This window comes from Acomys minous (genome assembly GCF_964271855.1).
Source record: "Acomys minous genome assembly, chromosome: 19".
In the NCBI taxonomy this organism is placed as follows: Eukaryota; Metazoa; Chordata; class Mammalia; order Rodentia; family Muridae; genus Acomys; species Acomys minous.
The window spans coordinates 60,309,495-60,325,640 of record NC_140499.1 but is presented as its reverse complement, the minus strand read 5'-3'; the positions used below and the strand labels follow the sequence as shown (position 1 = coordinate 60,325,640).

Below are 16,146 nucleotides of genomic sequence, written 5' to 3'. Positions count from 1 at the left end.
CTGGCCCAGGTCCTCCACCACCTGCTGTGCCAGGGCAGCAAACAGGAAGCCTCCCCCCTGGCTTGGTTGGGCTTCCTGGAGAAGGGGGGGAAGGAAGGGTGTCCTGGGATAGCCTGACCAGAAGGTAGCTCTAGCCATTGCTTCAGAAGAGGTCACATATGGAGCACCAGCATACCGCTGTTGGAGAGAGGGAGTAAGGCCACACCTCCAGCCACCGTTGCCCACCGCTGCCACCACACTGTCAGGAGGCTGAGTGTGTGGCCCAGCTCTCAGCCTCCTCCACACATGAGTATAGTGGGGTTCCCAGAAAAGAAAGACCCACCCTGGGCAACAGGTAGGGGCTTGAGCATTGTCCGGGGCCTTGGGAGCCTGTGATTTGGCCTTCTGCCAGGCTCCTGCTGCCTCTGGGTGCTGTGACACATTCCAACTCCCTCCCAGCTCTTCACCATACCCCTGCCTCCCACAGCACTTGCCCCGACCTCACTGGGGGCCTTTGTCCCAGCCCAGAGGCCCTGTCTGTGGGCTTGACCCCTGAAGGGGGAGAGAAAAGGTCCTATTGTTCTGGTGTGCACAGTGACTTAGCAGTTCCCGAAGACTTCTAAAAATGCACCGCCTGTCAGAGATCTTTTTCAGGCACTGTAGTCAGATCCTGGCCCAGGGTGCCCACTCAGGTGCCCCGTCTCTCAGAGCATGATGCAAGTGGTTTTCCCTTCCCCAGATGGAGGGCCTTCGATTTCGGTTGTTGTAAGATAACTAGCTTCCTCCTGGGCAGAAGAACTAAAAAATTTCAGGGACAGAGCATTAGGAAAGGCTGGGAAAGGGAAGTAGGTATGATGTGGGATCACTGTCCCACGAAGCCAATGGCTCCAGAGGTTTGCTAAGTGGGAGGACCATCAGGCTCTGGCTACCAGATGGCTCGGCATTTAAGTGGATTGTTAACAGAGAGAAGGCTGCCGACCACTTAAGGCTGGAATAAAATGCTACTCCTAGAGCCAGGCATGGTGGCTCACGCCTTTAATCCCAGCACTTGAGAGGCAGAGGCAGGTGGATGTCTTTGAGTTCGAGGCCAGGCCTACCAAGGCTACACACAGAGAAACCCTGTCTTGATAAAAAACAGAACAAAACAAAAAGCTACTCCTATTTAATACCCTATGTAAAGAAGCCCAAAGCTCCCTATTCTGCTGAACCCTCAAGTAGCATCTGGAGACACTACATCATTGATGAGATGCATCACTCTGTGCCTCAGTTTCCCCCATTAGAGTCAGCTGAAGTTCCCTCTAAGGTGCCTGGAACTGAGAGCAATCCTGGAGAGGCAGAGTAATTAATTCTGGGGGGCTAGGGAGGAGGGAAAACAGGTAAGAGACAGGGGAGTTTTAAAGGGATCCCTGCATCTCTGCGTGCCCCTAGTGAGGCTTCTATTAGTGGAAACATAGGGCCCCAGAGAAACCAGGAGGAATCCAGGGCTAAGCAGTCTCCTGGGGAGCCTCCCCCAATCCTGGGGCCCAGGGCAAGCAGATTGCCAACAGCTGAGTGAGGCCACAGCTGCAGGGAAGGGGGTTCCTCGACAGAGGCCTCCTGGCACCTGCCTCAGTTTATTTATGGAGCCACAGCTGAGTCATAAGGGTGGGGTAGGGGGTGAGGGATGGAGCCGGGAAGGGAAGTTCATGGCTGAAGGAGGAGGCTCTGAGAGGGAAGAAGAGGGTACTAGGATCTGGGGTTCAGTCCCCTGGGCCCCATCCTTTGGGGACAAGGCATACAGAATGGCAGTTAGATTACAAAAGTGGCATTGACTCCCAGCACTCGGGAGACAGAGGCAGGCGGATTGCTGTGAGTTCGAGGCCAGCCTGGTCTACAAAGTAAGTCGAGGACAGTCAAGATAACATAAAGAAACCCTGTCTCAGGGCTGGAGAGATGGCTCAGCGGTTAAGGGCACTGACTGCTCTTCCAGAGGTCCTGAATTCAAATCCCAGCAACCACATGGTGGCTCACAACCATCTATAATGAGATCTGATGTGCACTATATACATAATAAATAAGTAAATCTTTAAAGAAAGAAAGAAACCCTGTCTCGAAAGCAAAACAAAACAAAAAAAGTGGCATTGACTGACGTAGGAGGCCCTAGGCACTGGGTCTGGAGAGGGCGGAAACTAGGGGCAAGGGGTACCACCCCTGACATGCTGCAGATGCTGGGTGTATAGGTGTTGAGTTAGAAGGTGAGGTGAGGGGGCGCTCAGGGAGCAGGGAAGCCAGAAGAGGAAACACGGGTTCCATTGCCTGCCAAAGTAAACTGGGGGCTTCACTCCGCTTTGCCTCTGCCCCTGACCCAGGCAGAGTCCATGGCTCTAGTGTGGTCCTAAGGCGGCCTTGTGGGCTCAGGGACAACCTTTTCTTACTGCCCGAACCAAGGAGAAATCACTCTTCTCCCTCCTCCAAGGAGGACTCAAGTCTAACTTCCAACCACCCTGCTGCTGTGCCCATCCCAGAATTTAGCCCTCCCCTGAGACGCGGGATGGCATACGATAAGGACTTGGGGCCTCTCCTTAAGCCAGAGAGTCTTCTTGGGTTTCCTGGGCTGGGAGGGACTCCTCCTTCTATGGGGAGTATGGACAGCACATTCCAGACTAAATGAAACCACATTCCTTCGTCCTGTCCCCCTGCCCCCCACCAGAGAGGATGGCATGGCTGACAGCAGCTGCAACGGCACAGGTCAAGTGGCAGCAGCTGGCGTCCCAGGGAGAGGCTGGGGTGTGGGCTGTGGGCAGCAGAATGGAGACTGAAGGGGGGGGCAAGTTCCTTCAGACAATGAATGAATCCTGTTTCTTTGACCCAGAGGCTGAGCACTGGGGGTCGAAGGTGATGTCATCCGTGTCAGAACTGCTTGGAGTCTCAAGGGAGGATCCTGTTCACCTACCGGAAGCCCAGGCTTCAGGTCATGGAGGGGCGAGAGCAGAAGATCGCCTGAAAGTCCCACCCAGAAACGAGGTGCCCACAGCGGGAAGGCAGAGGAAGTGCTTTAAGAGGCCACACTCAGGGTTAGGGAGGGCCTTAGGCTGTAGCACAAAGCCTGGACTTTGATTTCCTTTGAGACTCTGGCAGCTACAGAGGACAGCATCAAGCTGGGCTGGAGGGAGCCTCTGCCCCTGACCTCACCCTTGGAGGCGCCTCAGCCTGCTCAGCCTTATAAGGAAGTGCCCCAAACAAACTGAGGAAGCCACCTCCACTGCACAGCCCCCCCCCCACCACCACCACCCCCCCTCAGCCCCAGCCTGTCTCCGGCTAGCTCAGAAGCTATATTTACCAGAGGAGGCCCCAGGATAACCTCCCACTGTCTCATGCTGTGTGTATGTTGGGGAATGTTTCTTCTCTTGTCCCCCTCCCCACTTCTGTGGGGACCCCACCCTCAAAAGTGTGTCCTGTTGTCACTCAATCATCTGTACTCAAGGGACTTCCAGGCACCAACCAGCCCTTGCTGCCTTGAAGCAGAGAGGCCTTAGCCCATTTTTGTCCTTGTTGGACCATTTCAGTCAGCCTTCTGGGCGTGGCCAGGGTCTCTGTGGGTCTCTCCTCACTCTATCTATGCTCTGCTGAGATTCTAGCCCTTGTTCTTACTTGGTCCTCTCTCCTGGGTCCCAAGCACACTGTCCCAAGGCTCCTGCTCAGGCGGTCAGTTCTTGCTTGATTCTCATTGGCGCATCCAGATGCTTGCAGGCAGCCCTGGGACAGCTGCCGTCCTGTGCTCCTGTCTCCCACACAGCTCCCAAGAGGAGTTCACTTTGCTGTTCTTGCACTGCCCGGCCTGTTTCTGCTCAGCCAGTTCTCAGGAAACGGAAGTGCTGGCAGCGGCACCTGTGCATAAATAACCTTTCAGAAGCTCTTCTGAAAGTCCATGCTTCCCGGCTTCTTGCTGAGGACTTTGTCCCCCTGCTAAGGGTTCCTGCGACCTCCCCAAGGCCATTTCTCCCCTCTCTCACCTTCCTACTGCTCTGCCTGGCTTCTGTCTTCCACTGCCCCGGGTCTCTTCTGTCCTAGGTATTGCTGTTTCCACACACACACACCCCAGAACAGCCCCCCCCCCCCAACACTGGCCACTCAGAGCAGCCTGACCTCCATCTGTCTCCTGAGACAATTTCACCTTGACATGGCCTGGGCTCAGGAGCTGCTAAAACCTCCTGTGCAAAGAGCTTTGTTATACGTTGTCAGTGTTCCCAGAGCCTGCACTATGTGGTTAGCAAAATGACAACCACACCGTTGGTCCTGTTATACACCGTCTTAGGGAAGTCCTCACTTCTGTCTGACTGACATCCTCACCCCTGTGTCTTAGGGCTATTAGCATCAGTGGCCAGCTGGGAAAACTGCAGAGGGCCATAGGCTTTTGAGGGGACAGGATGGGGCGCCTGTACAAGGCAGAGCTCTGTTAGTTCTGTCCTTGGGTGTTCACCCACGCAGTGGTACCCAAGGGCCTGGAGAGAGGAGGGCACAGGATGTCTTGTCCCATTAGAGGCCAGGCTTCGCCTGCTGGGTTGCCAACATGCTGGGCTCTGCCTGTCAGCTGGCAAGTGAGACAGGAGGACCTTGTTATTAGTGTACAGGAAGGAGAGAGCGGAGGCTTCAGCTGCCAGGAGGGCGGAGTGGGAGAATCAGGATCCTGGACCCCAAGGGCAGGGGTGTGGATGAAATAAGCCCCGGAACCAGAACATAGATATGAAAGGGTGTGCATGGAGGAGCCCACAGTGCCAGCTGGCGAGATCAGACCTTGTGTACTCTCCTTAGGGACTCTTAGTCCTAAGGAGAGAAGGAGCTATGGGCTTGCAATGGTCTCCATGTGTGGGGCAGCCAGTCCCTTCCCTATGGAGATTTTTTTTTTTTGAGACAGGGTTTCTCTGTGTAGCCTTGGCTGTCCTGGACTAACTTTGTAGACCAGGCTGGCCTCGAACTCACAGCGATCCACCTGCCTCTGCCTCCTGAGTGCTGGGATTAAAGGCGTGCGTCACCACAGCCCGGACCCGTAGAGATTTCTAATGGGCATCTGGGCATTGGTTGGTCTTCCTCCAGGCAGAGCTTACCTAAGAGGTGCTTTCAATGTGGGCACCCCAACTTTGAGGCCTGTGGATGCCTACATCCAGGAACCTCTGGCACCTTCCTGCCCTGCACAAAAGTTGGGAAGAAGCTTGCTGCCAGAATCTGGTTCTGAGCCCCTGCTAGCATCACATAGCGCGCCTGCACACCCCAAGCCCTCTCACACTCCCCCTGCACCTGCTAATTCTCTCCTTCCTGTCTCCTGCTTCAGCACGTACCGGAAAGTGCCATGGGAGATCTCAGCAGAGGCTTCCCCTGGCCTCTCCCCTGTTGTCCCAGGCCCCCAGGCGACCACCCAAAGCATAGCGCAATCCAGCTTCTCCACACGTGTGTCTGGGTCTGCAGTTCAGAGTTAACTGCTGACCTGAGATCTGCCCAGGCTAGGCGATCAGTTCTTGCCTCTCTCCTCCTGCCCTCCTCCTGGACTCCAACCCAGGCATTCATCACAGACGAGACAACTGTTTGGGTTTGGGAACCAGGGGGCTAATTATGCTGGAGACACTGAGAGGCTAGTTAGGAGCCGTTCAGTAGGGAGGGCCCTGTAATCAGTGCCGTGGGCACAAATGACAACCTGGCCCCCTGAGAGGCAGGCCCTTCCACTCCAGTGCTTGTCAACCAAGGGGAATCCCCTAAAGGCTAGAAGGAAGCAGCCAGACTTTGTAGGTAGGAATACAACTTTATTCAAGCAAGGAAGGGTAGAAAAAGATCTCAGCAGGCTGAGATGAGTTGAGGGGGTCGGTCCTAATTGCTGCCCTCAGCAACTCTGGGCATAGGCCAGGCCAGGCCAGACCTTGTGGGGGGGCGGAGCTAACTGTAGACAGACAGGGCAAGTAAGCTCTGGCCAGAAGAGACTCATGGGAAAGCTCTGGGCCCGGGGCCTCTTCCAGCAGGTGAGCCGCAGAAGGGGGCCCTAAAACTAACCACAGGGCTCAGCTGACTTGAGCCCTCATCATCTCTCTCAGCCGGCCACACCCCTTCAGGCAGGACGGACACCAAAGGTTAAGTTATCAGAGCTAAGAGCGCTGGCCCACAGCAGGGAGAGACATCCATCCCCCACCAAGTCCTGCGCCAGAGGAGCATTTTCTAGTCTTCCCCTGAGGACCAGGACTCTCCGTCTACTCCCTCCAGGGACTGACTAGGGCCTGGGTGCACAGGAGACCCTACCAAAGGGGCCTTTAGGGTAGCTACCTCCTGTCCCTGTAAAGGGAGTCCTCGATCCTGGTCCCCATCCAGAACCCTCTGCCCCTCAGGCTGTCCTAGCCCATCCTCTATCTTCCCATTCATGTGCCCTGATTCCAAGTAGGGGCCCTGGCCACTGACATCAAGGGTGTCTCCTGCCCCTGGGACCATGCCAGTCACCTCTTGAGGGTCATCCAAATGGTCGGGGACTTGACCCTCTCCCTCCAAGGAAACAGATTCAGACCCCTCTGACCCAGAAGGCTCAGCACTGTCCTGAGACACAGACTCCAGGGCAGTCACAGAGACATTAGTGGCAGCACCTCTCAAGCCATCACCCCAGGGACCACTGGCACTCACGGAGTCATGTTCTAGGTCCCCTCTTTGGGTGATATCCTGGACCCTGAAGCCTCCACCAGAGGCCCCTGGCCCCCACCACTGAGTCCCTGACTCTGCCTCTCCCTCCTCCCCACTCTCTTCCTCATCAGCAAACCCATCGGACTCCCCACCCTGATCCCAGCATGAAGGCTCCAGGACTGGGGGCACCTGGCCCAGGTGATCTGCCGCCTCTTTGGGAGACCCCGGAAGAAGAGAGGCCTCAGTCCCAAGGTCCTCAAATTCCTCAGATGACAGGTCAGAGTCCTGGCCTTGCTCTCCCTCCTCCTCCTCCTCCTCTTCCTCCTCCTCTTCTGGTGGGTTGCTGAGGCCCTGGGCAGCCAGGACAGCAGGCTCCCAGCCTTCATTCCTGGCCTCCCCTTGAGGGGAGAGCCTCTGCTCTCTGGCCAGGTCCCACTTTGGGGAGGTAGGGGACCTCAGATAGAGGCCCAGGGGAGTAGAATCAGGGAGGGTCTCCCCTAAATCATCACCCTCACTTTCTTCTCTGTTCTCCTCCCAATCCTGGAGGCCCTCAGGGATCTCCCCAAGACCTAACTCTTGTTCGTCATCTACCCTTCCCAGTGCGTCAGACCCCCCTTCTAGCTGCCACCCAGCCTCCTGGGTCCCCTCACCCTGGAGCTGTAGCTCCTCAGCATCTTTCATGATTGGGATGGGTGAACGGAGTTCCATGACCTTGAGACCAGGGGGTGTGGGTGCTGCTTGTCCGCCCTCATCTTCCTCTGTCTCTGGGGGCCTAGGCTGAGGGGCCTCGCTGCCTTCATGGTCCGAGGACTGCACTGAGGCCTCCTCTGCTCCCCAGCTCACCACATGCTCTGACTCTTTGCTGCCCTTGTGTTCAAGAGCGTCTCTGTTAGTCTTGGGCAAGTCAAGGATCTCTGATTCCAGAGCACCTGCTTCCTTTGGTTCTTTTCCAGGCCCTTCCAAGCCTTGGGCTATCTTTGCCTTCACACTTTCCTCCCCCAGGGATGGGTGAATGACCTCCTCCTCGCTGGCGACATGCCTTGGGTCCCCTAGCCCTACCATTTCCGGCTCCATTTCCAGTCCTGCTCTGGTAGCAGCAGCCTCTAACCCCAGGGTCACCTCTGCGGAGTCTTGTTCACCTGCTTGGGCTGTATCCTCATCCTGCTCTGCCACCTCAGGCATTCCCTGAGCAACTGGGCCCTCCAGGGCCCCCATCTGCTCTGGCTGTCCCTCCAGGGCCCCCATCTGCTCTGGCTGTCCCTCCAGGGCCCCCATCTGCGCTGGCTGTCCCTCCAGGGCCCCCATCTGCTCTGGCTGTCCCTCCAGGGCCCCCATCTGCTCTGGCTGTCCCTCCAGGGCCCCCATCTGCTCTGGCTGTCCCTCCAGGTCCTCAGCATTACCCACTCTGCTCCCTTCCTCGGCAGGAACCCTCCGTTCCTTGGGCTCAGAACTCTCCAGACTCCAGGCCTCCCCCATGACCACATCCTGCTGCGGCTTCCTCTCCCCTGCAGCTTCCTCCTTCCCACCTTGCCCACGCAGACACAGCTCTGCCTCATCCTCACTTTCCACTCCTGTCCTCCCCAGAGGTGGGTCCTGACCCACTGCTCCCTTCTCCGCCGCCACATCCCCACCCCTTTGTTGCTTTCCAGACCCAGGCGGCTCCTGCCCCACTTCTCCCGGAGACCTGGGCGATTCTTGGTGCTCTTCTGTCTCCAGGCACCCTTCCTCTTCCAGGTGCTGCCGGCTCCGCTCTGTCCCTTCCGGAGACTCCACAGTCTCTGGGTCCCACTTGTCCAGAGATCTCAGTTCCTGATTCTCCCTTTCAAGGGGTCTCGGTGGCTCTGGGTTCTCACCCACATATCCCAGTGATGCCCGAATTTCATTTTCTAGAGGTCTCGCTGTCTCTCTGGTCACTTCCGTAGACCACAGTGGCTCGTAGGCGTCTGCAGAGTTCGTCATCTCCAGGCCGTCTTGCGCATCCTTCGGTTCTGCGTTCTCTGCTTCTGAAGGCCTCGCTGGCTCCACGCTTCTGCCCTTCAGTGACACCAGCGACTCCAGATTCTCGTCTTTTCCAAGAGGCTTCAGTAACTCTGGATCTACCTTATTTGGTGGGCTCACTGCCATCTGGTCAACCCCTTCATCCCTCAGTGTCTGCTGAGTCTCTTGTTCAAGTCTCTGTATCTCTTGGTCTTGTCCTTCTAGAAGTCTCGGGGACTCTGGGTTCTCTTTTCCCAGAGGTCTAAAGGCCGCCTGGCTCTCACCTTCAAGAGACTGCACTGAGTCCTGACTCTCTTTTTCTAGTAGGTTCTCAATCATCTGGTCCTTTTTTTCTACAGAACTCAGTGGTTCTTGGTTCTCTCCATCTAGAGATCTCTCGGTCACCTGCTCTTCTTCTTCTAGAGACCTAGGGAGCTCTGGGTTTTCTTCTTCTAGCTGTTTCACAATCCTCTGGTCCTCCTCTGCTAGAGACCTCAGTGAATCCGTGGCCTCGTATTCTGGTAGTCTAATGGGCTCAAGGTTTTTATCTTCAAGAGACCCCAGGGACTTGTGAGCTTCTTTTTCTAGCAAGTTCTCAATCACCTGGTCATCTTCTTCTAAGGGCCTCAGTGGCTCCACACTCTCTTTTTTTGGAGACCTGAGGGAGTCCTGACTCACCTTCTCTAGAGCGTTTACAGTTCTCTGCTCTTCCTCTTCTTCTTCTAGAGATCTCAGTGGCCTCTGGTTCGTGCTTTCTAGTGGGAGAATTGTCTCCTGGTTTTCATCAAGAGACCTGAGAGATTCCGGATTCTCTCTTTCTAGAGGTTTCACAGTCCTCTGGTCCTGCTCTTCTGGAGACCTCAGGGACTCCTGGCCCTCTTGCTCTACCAGTCTCTCAATCATCTGGTTTCCTGCTTCTTCTAACCTTAGTGGCTCCTGATTCTCTTTCTCCAGAAGTCTAAATGCCTCCTGGTCCTCCTCTTGTGGAGACCTCAGGGACTCCTGGCCCTCTGCGTCTGGACATCCCAGTGGATATTGGCTCTCATTTTTAAAAGTTGATGACTCTGAGTGCCCCTCTTCGGAAAACCCTATTGCTTCTTGGTTTTTCTTTCCTAGAAATGAAACTGTCTCTAGTGTACCTTCAGGAGACATTAATTCTTGATCCATGATTCTTGGGTCGTCTTCTTCTAAAGGCTTAGATAGTTCAGGAATCTCGCCTTCTAGAGTTTGCTCTGCCTCTGCATCTTTTTCTTCTAAAGACTTCTGTAGTGTTTGCTTTTCTTTTTCTGGACTTTTTAGTGTTTCCAGGTTCTCTTCTATAGACCTCAGAGAATTGCAGTTCTCCTTCACTGGTGTCTCACAGCTCTGGATTTCCTGACACATCAGTGGCTCCTCTCCTACAGCCTCCAGGGTTTCCTTTTGCAAAGGACTCTGGGAATCCTGGATTTCTTCTGCATACGGACCACCTTCTTGTGTCTCCTGTCCTAAGCTGCTCTCTTTTTCTACCTCTATGGCGGTTTCTTTCTCTACCAGCTCCCAGACTTGCCCTTCATCTTCCTGAAATGTGCTAGATACTCTCAACCTACTGGACCCTCCATCTTTAGCCTCTAAAATAGGGTGGTGAGGGTTGAGGGATGGGGCCAAGGAGGACGGATCCTCAGGGAAGTGGCCGGGCTGCTTGCCCCCAGGCTCCTCTAGTTCTGGGAGGACACTAGTAGAAAGGGGCACTGTGGCTTCAGCCCAGAGAGGCTCTGGAGCCTGTTGCCGCTCACCTTGTGCCTGGAGCAGGGAAGCAGGGACACCCTGGGCTCTGGCCTCTGCATTTGCAGGACAGAGAGCCTCAGACATGGGTGAGATGGGAGTGCTGGCCAAGGTTGGGGTTTGAGCCTGAAGGAATTCCTGGGTCTTCAGAAAGGCTGCCCCAGGAGTCTCAAGGGCATTAGGCAAAGGGGAAGGGAGGGCTGTCAAGCTGAGGACAGGGAGCACAGATCCCAGGTGCTGGTCCTCTGGTGTCCCAAGGAAATGGAGCTTCAGCTTGGGGTCTGGAAAGGCAGAGTAAGAAACACAGTGAGTATATCCTGACCTCACACAGAGCAGCCCTCGCTCGCTTGCTCCCTCACACTGGCCAGAGTACACCAGCCGTTTTGTCTGACTAGACTGAGGGCGTGAAGACTTGGACCAGTGGTCGCTTAGGAATAATCTTCCCAGAGAAGGGGAAAGGGTAGAGTCAGCCCCGCCTCTTACCCAGAAAGCCACGGGAAGCCTGGGAACTTCGGCCAGGTGTCTGCAACCGGGAGTTCTCAGCCTCCAGCAGAGTCCTGGTAGAGAGAGGGGAAAATGGGGTTAGCCCCAGCTGAGGTGCAAGTCCGTGACCCGGTAGGCTCCCTCTTTACTGTGACCAGTGTCATATAAAAGCCACACAGTCATTCATACACCACGGATATCATATACTTGGTCTCAGCCATATTTGAGACCCCACATGCAGATTCCCACAGTCAGACGCAGGGCCAACACTTAGATCAAGCTCCTCAGATCAGGCTCCGCCTCCCCACCCAAGGCCAAGGCCGATGACCTCATCCTCTGGAAGGGAGGCTGATTCTCATGCTAATTACTGCCTTTTGTCCACACTACCATCTGGAGGGCCGAGAAGGGGGTGCTCCTCAGGGGAAGTGGGAATTCTCAGGCAGTTCCCAGGGGATGGCTCCCTTCTCTGTCCCCCAGAGCTGGTAGACTGACAAAAGCAAATGAATTCAGCTCATCCCCACCCCCACCCCCACCTCCTTTTCAGACCTCAAACACCAGTGGGTACATTCCTCAGAACTGCCTGGACTCTTCTCCTCAGAGGGTTGATTGGGGTTAAGGCCCTCAAGTTAGGATCCCAAACCCTTCAGGGCAGAGGTCTTTAGATTCATGGCTCTGCCTCGGAACAGAGCCCCATGGAACTGAGGAGAAATCAATTTACAAGGGATTCTGAACTAGTCTCTAGTTTCTGTCCGTGACCTCTGAGCACATGTGGTTCTGAAAACAGCTTTTTTTCTCTCCTTTCGCAGCATCCTGCCTTGTCCTTTCAGTCCCTCCCAGACTGGCTTTCCTGCAGCTCCTTTCCTCAACCATCCCAGGCCCTGTGTCTCCTAGCCCTTGGATTCTGGAGAAGAGAGACATCCTGCCCTGGCCCCATACGCTCGAGTGATTTCCTCAGCCCTCAGCAGCGGCACTCCAGCTGGGGCCCTTTCCCCACACGAGATACCACCACAGCGGTATCTGGTATCCTGAGGCAACCAGAGAAGGGGCAAGGAGCTAGGCAAGACTAGTGACTCTGGGGCTTGAAAGGAAATGAAAGCTAGGCACCTAGCTCTTACCCTAGGCATAGCTGAGGTCCAGGTCAGGCGGCAGGTCAGTGTGATCAGGCACCACCTGCATGGTCTCTTCTGAGACTAGCCAGGTGTCCCCAGGATGTATGCACAGAAACTGTTGGTTGCCTGCCTTGCCTTTGAGAGTAGTCAGACGCAGGTGCCTGTACCCTCGGGTTCTCTCCCTGAGGCCGGATCTCTCTCTCTAAGCATTACCAACCTCTTCTGGTCCTGAACTTAAGAGGGAGCCAGTAGGCTCCGGTGGAAGTTTAGGTGTAAAACTGACACCTGAAGTGAGGTGGCCAGTGAGGTGGCTCAGTGGGTAAAAGTACCTGCAGCCAAGCCAGAAAACGTGTTTCATCACTGGGATTCATACGCCTCCGTTATAGACAAATTAATTAATTAGTTAACAAGTAATTAAAAGTTGTAAGTGAATCTGAGGACTGGGCAGATGGTCCAGTGGTTAAGAGTGCTTGCTGCTCTGGCAGAGAACAGGGGTTTGGCTCACAGCACCAATGTTGCAAGCAAGCGCCAGTAACTCCAGCTGCTGGGGACCCAGCGCCCTCTTCCAGCCTCTTATGACACCTGTACACATGTGGCCTATCCACAAATACACATAAATAAAAGAATTATTTTCACAGGGCGACCGACTGCTGCGAGTGACAGAAAGTACCGAGAGCCAAGTTCCTGGGCCCTTCAGCCAAGGAGTCAGCCCTGTTGCGTTTCTCTGTGTACCTGTATGTGGCCACCTCCAGGCTAAGGGACATCTTGAGGTGTGCCAGCTGCTGCCCACCTTCCAGGATCTGAGCGATCTGGCCCTGTAGGCCCTGTTTCTCCTGTTCCAGGGCTTCCACAGCCAGCTGCAAAGCAAGTCAGAGGAGTGAGTGGGAGGGGCCTCGCTCTGGGCCCCAGACCCTCCCTCCCTTCTGTTCACTTCTTTGTATGGCGGCCTCCTGTTCCTCTACCTCGGCCCTGTCTGCCCAGAACACTGGACTGGATCCCCAAGACCACCACAGGCAACACTCCAGGCCTATCCTAGACCAGTCTTCCCTTGAGGATGCAGATTAAATGGTAGCACATGTTGAGAAGCCAGCACCCACGGGAGGGGAGGGGGAAAGAGAGGAGATGGGTTACAGAGAGGAAGGGGGCGGGGGAGGGGCGTAAAGTGGAAACAGAAGGAAAAAGCTATTTTCTTTTATTTATTTCCTTCAATTTATCAAGAGGCTGCTTGGCAGGAGAGCAGCTGAGCCACCACTGTCCCCAGCTCCCCATAGTAGGCTGGGATCCTCCGCTTTGCATTTTTTTCTGGACTCTTTTTCCAAAAAGAGTGGGGAGGTGGCCATGTCGGGGCTTCTGTCTGGGCCAGGCCAGAGGCTGTTTTCTCAGCTGTTGGTCACATCTGTGCAGTATGAGGGAGAGGGTGCCCCAGGCCTCTGGAATGTGCCCTAGGGAGCCCAGGGGCCATGGATGGCTGGTGGTCAATGGTGGCTCACCCCACCCTCCTTCAGGATGGTTGCTAGGGACCGTCTGGCATAGAGGGAGCATGTGCTGGGCACCTTCTGATTGACAGCAACATAGGGAAGGGCCCTAAAGGGAAGCTGCCATTCAAAGTGAGGAGCTGCTACAGCAGGCTTGCGCTGCGGTCCTTTCAAGTGGGCTGTGTGTCTCAGAATTCCATTCGCCCTGCCTGGTTGGGAAAGTCTAGAGCCTGTGGATGCTCTGAGCAGAGGCTCCTGAATACAGCTACCCTTGCCCTTGCCCACGCTCCTTTCCTGAAGGTCTCTTGGCACCCTAAGCACTTCCTAGATCCTTAGACCCTCCTCACCTGAAACTTTTCAGTGGCCTGTAGCCGGTCCTGCCAGCGGCCCTCTAATCTCTGTTCCAGCGCCTCTCTGCGCCCCTGGAGGCTGTCGCGTTCAGCCTGCAGCTGCTGCAGCTCTAGGCGACCCTCCCGAGCGCCCCGCACGGCTCGGCCCAGCCGCTCACGGGCCTGGCCCAGCGAGCTCTCCATGTGAGCCACGCGCTCCTGATAATCGCGCACCGCCCCGCGCCACGCTTCGCCTAGCCTCTTGGCCAGCTCCTCCACTTCGGGGGCCCGTGCAGGGGGTCCGCGGGGCGGCGCGGGGGACCGGCGCGCCGCACAGGCCGCCTGAGCGTTCAGGTGCGCGCGCTCTTCGTCGTGAGCGGCTCGCAGAGCCTCTAACTCGCGCTCCAGCTCGGCCGCCTGGGCGCTCAGCCAGCCCCGCGCGCTCTTCTCCGCCTCGAGGGCGCGGCGGCTGCAGGCGGCCTCCTCGCAGGTCCGCTCGCGGGCGAGCCGCACCTGCTGGCACCGGCCCGCCACGCCCTCCAGCTCTTCGGCAAGGTTGTCGCGCTGCACTTCAGCCGCGTGCTTCTCCCGCCAGCGCTGATCGACGAGGACCCGCAGGGCTGCCAGCTCGTCGTCGGCTCGGGCCCTCCAGGAGGTGTCCCCGGACTGCGCCCGGAGTCCCCCAAGCTCGGCGCTGAGCAGCTGGTTCTGCTCCTCTAGCGTCTTGACCCGGGTCAGGTAGGCTTCCAGACGTCGATTGAGCTCCCACATCTGGAAAGATTCCTCCCCGACGCAACCCTCCATGTCGCTGGTCTGTCACCCGAAGGCGGGCGAACGTGGAGCACTGGAGAAGGGAGTGGCCCTTGGAGCTTTTAAAGGGGGGCGGGGGGGGAGTAAAAGAGTAGCGGCGACAGTGACCCAGCGGAAGCGGAGGACTCCAGCAGGGAGCTGGAGCGAGGGTATTCATACTCCCGCCAGCCGGGCGGAAAAGGGGCGGTACCTCGGCCTTAACCCTTTAGGGTCCAGTGCAACATGTAGCCGGGGTCCTTGCTTCATCCAGGAGCAGAAGAGTAGAACCAAAGGGGGATCCCGGCCCTGGGAGGATCCCGTCGGATGCCGGTGATTTTCTGTGGGAAGCTTGAGGAATAGCCAGACGCCCCTAAACACCCTAAGATGCACAGAACTGGGCTTGCGGACCTCCTTTCTCTACACACCCTTACTCAAATCCTCAGAGACTAAGCTTCTCATCTCTAAAATGGCTTGGTGTTGGAAACTTCATGAACTGTTAGGAAAAAAACAAACAAAAACAACGGACAATGAAGTGTTTTGTGTAAAACAGTAAATTTCCGCACCCACCCCCCCCCCAACATTGCAGAGGCGCTGCCCGAAGCAGAAAGGACCCACTGGTACTGGAAGAGGCCTCTCAGTGCTCTGGGGGCAGAGGTGGGACTGAGGCCAGCCTGGACAGTAACCCTCATCCCTTTTTTAAAAAGTTGGTCTAGCGGGGGCGTGATGGCGCACGCCTTTAATCCCAGCAGGCGGATCGCTGTAAATTCGAGGCCAGCCTGGGCTACAAAGCAAGTCCAGGACAGCCAAGGCAACACAGAGAAACCCTGTCTCGAAAAAACAAAAATAAAAAGTTGGTCTGTCTCCCTATGTAGATCAGGCTGGTCTCGAAATCATAGAGATCCTCCTGCCTTAGTCTCCCCAATGCTGGGATTAAAGGCATGTGCCAGCACCCCTGCTCTGGCTGGTGTTAACAGACACAATGCCCAGTCCCTGCCTGCATAGGGACATCCTATTGCTCCCGCATCAGGAAAAGGAGTGGCAGAGGACGTCATAGGCTCTCAAGAAAATGTTTCTTGTTTGTCGTTCCTACGACTCTTGTCATTTACTCGGTTAGGAAGTTAACGCTGCTCTCAGGGGAGCCCCCTGGTGGCTAACAATGAAGTCTGGAGAAGAAAGGAATAAAGCTGCGAATTTATTACAAGGGCCCCCGTAGGCTCAAATGTTTGAACGCTTGGTCCCCAGTTGATGGGCCTGTTTGAGAAGGACTAGGAATTATGACCTTGTTGGAGGAGGTGTGTCACGGGCACGCTTTGAGAGAGATTGAGGTTAGCTCCTCAGCTACTGTTCCAATGCCATGCCAGCCGGCCTGCTGCCCTGTTCCCTGCCATCATATTTAGGATCCACATAGTGAGGCACGCGAAAACTGACTTCCATAAGCTGTCCGCCACATGACAGACTGTGGCACGAAGGCACCTGTCTGTACACACACAATAATAGATGTAATTTTAAAATAGCTGTTTGAGTTGTTGGCTTGAGTTTCATCAAAAATCGTTCAATGAGACCAGTTTAGTGGCACACCCCTTTAATCCCAGCACTCAGGAGCCAGAAGCAGGT

General features: G+C 55.8%; 1 protein-coding gene across 1 annotated transcript; it reads right to left on the bottom strand.

Annotated features, from left to right (window-relative positions):
* Positions 1-5,732: 5,732 nt before the first annotated feature.
* On the bottom strand, positions 5,733-14,809 carry NES (nestin). The gene is made up of 4 exons (XM_084769704.1): positions 13,762-14,809; positions 12,672-12,796; positions 10,831-10,904; positions 5,733-10,628 (listed from the first exon to the last, which is right to left on the bottom strand). Exons 1-4 carry the CDS (start codon positions 14,545-14,547, stop codon positions 6,160-6,162), a joined length of 5,454 nt encoding a protein of 1,817 aa, XP_084625830.1. The 5' UTR covers positions 14,548-14,809; the 3' UTR covers positions 5,733-6,159.
* Positions 14,810-16,146: the final 1,337 nt, after the last annotated feature.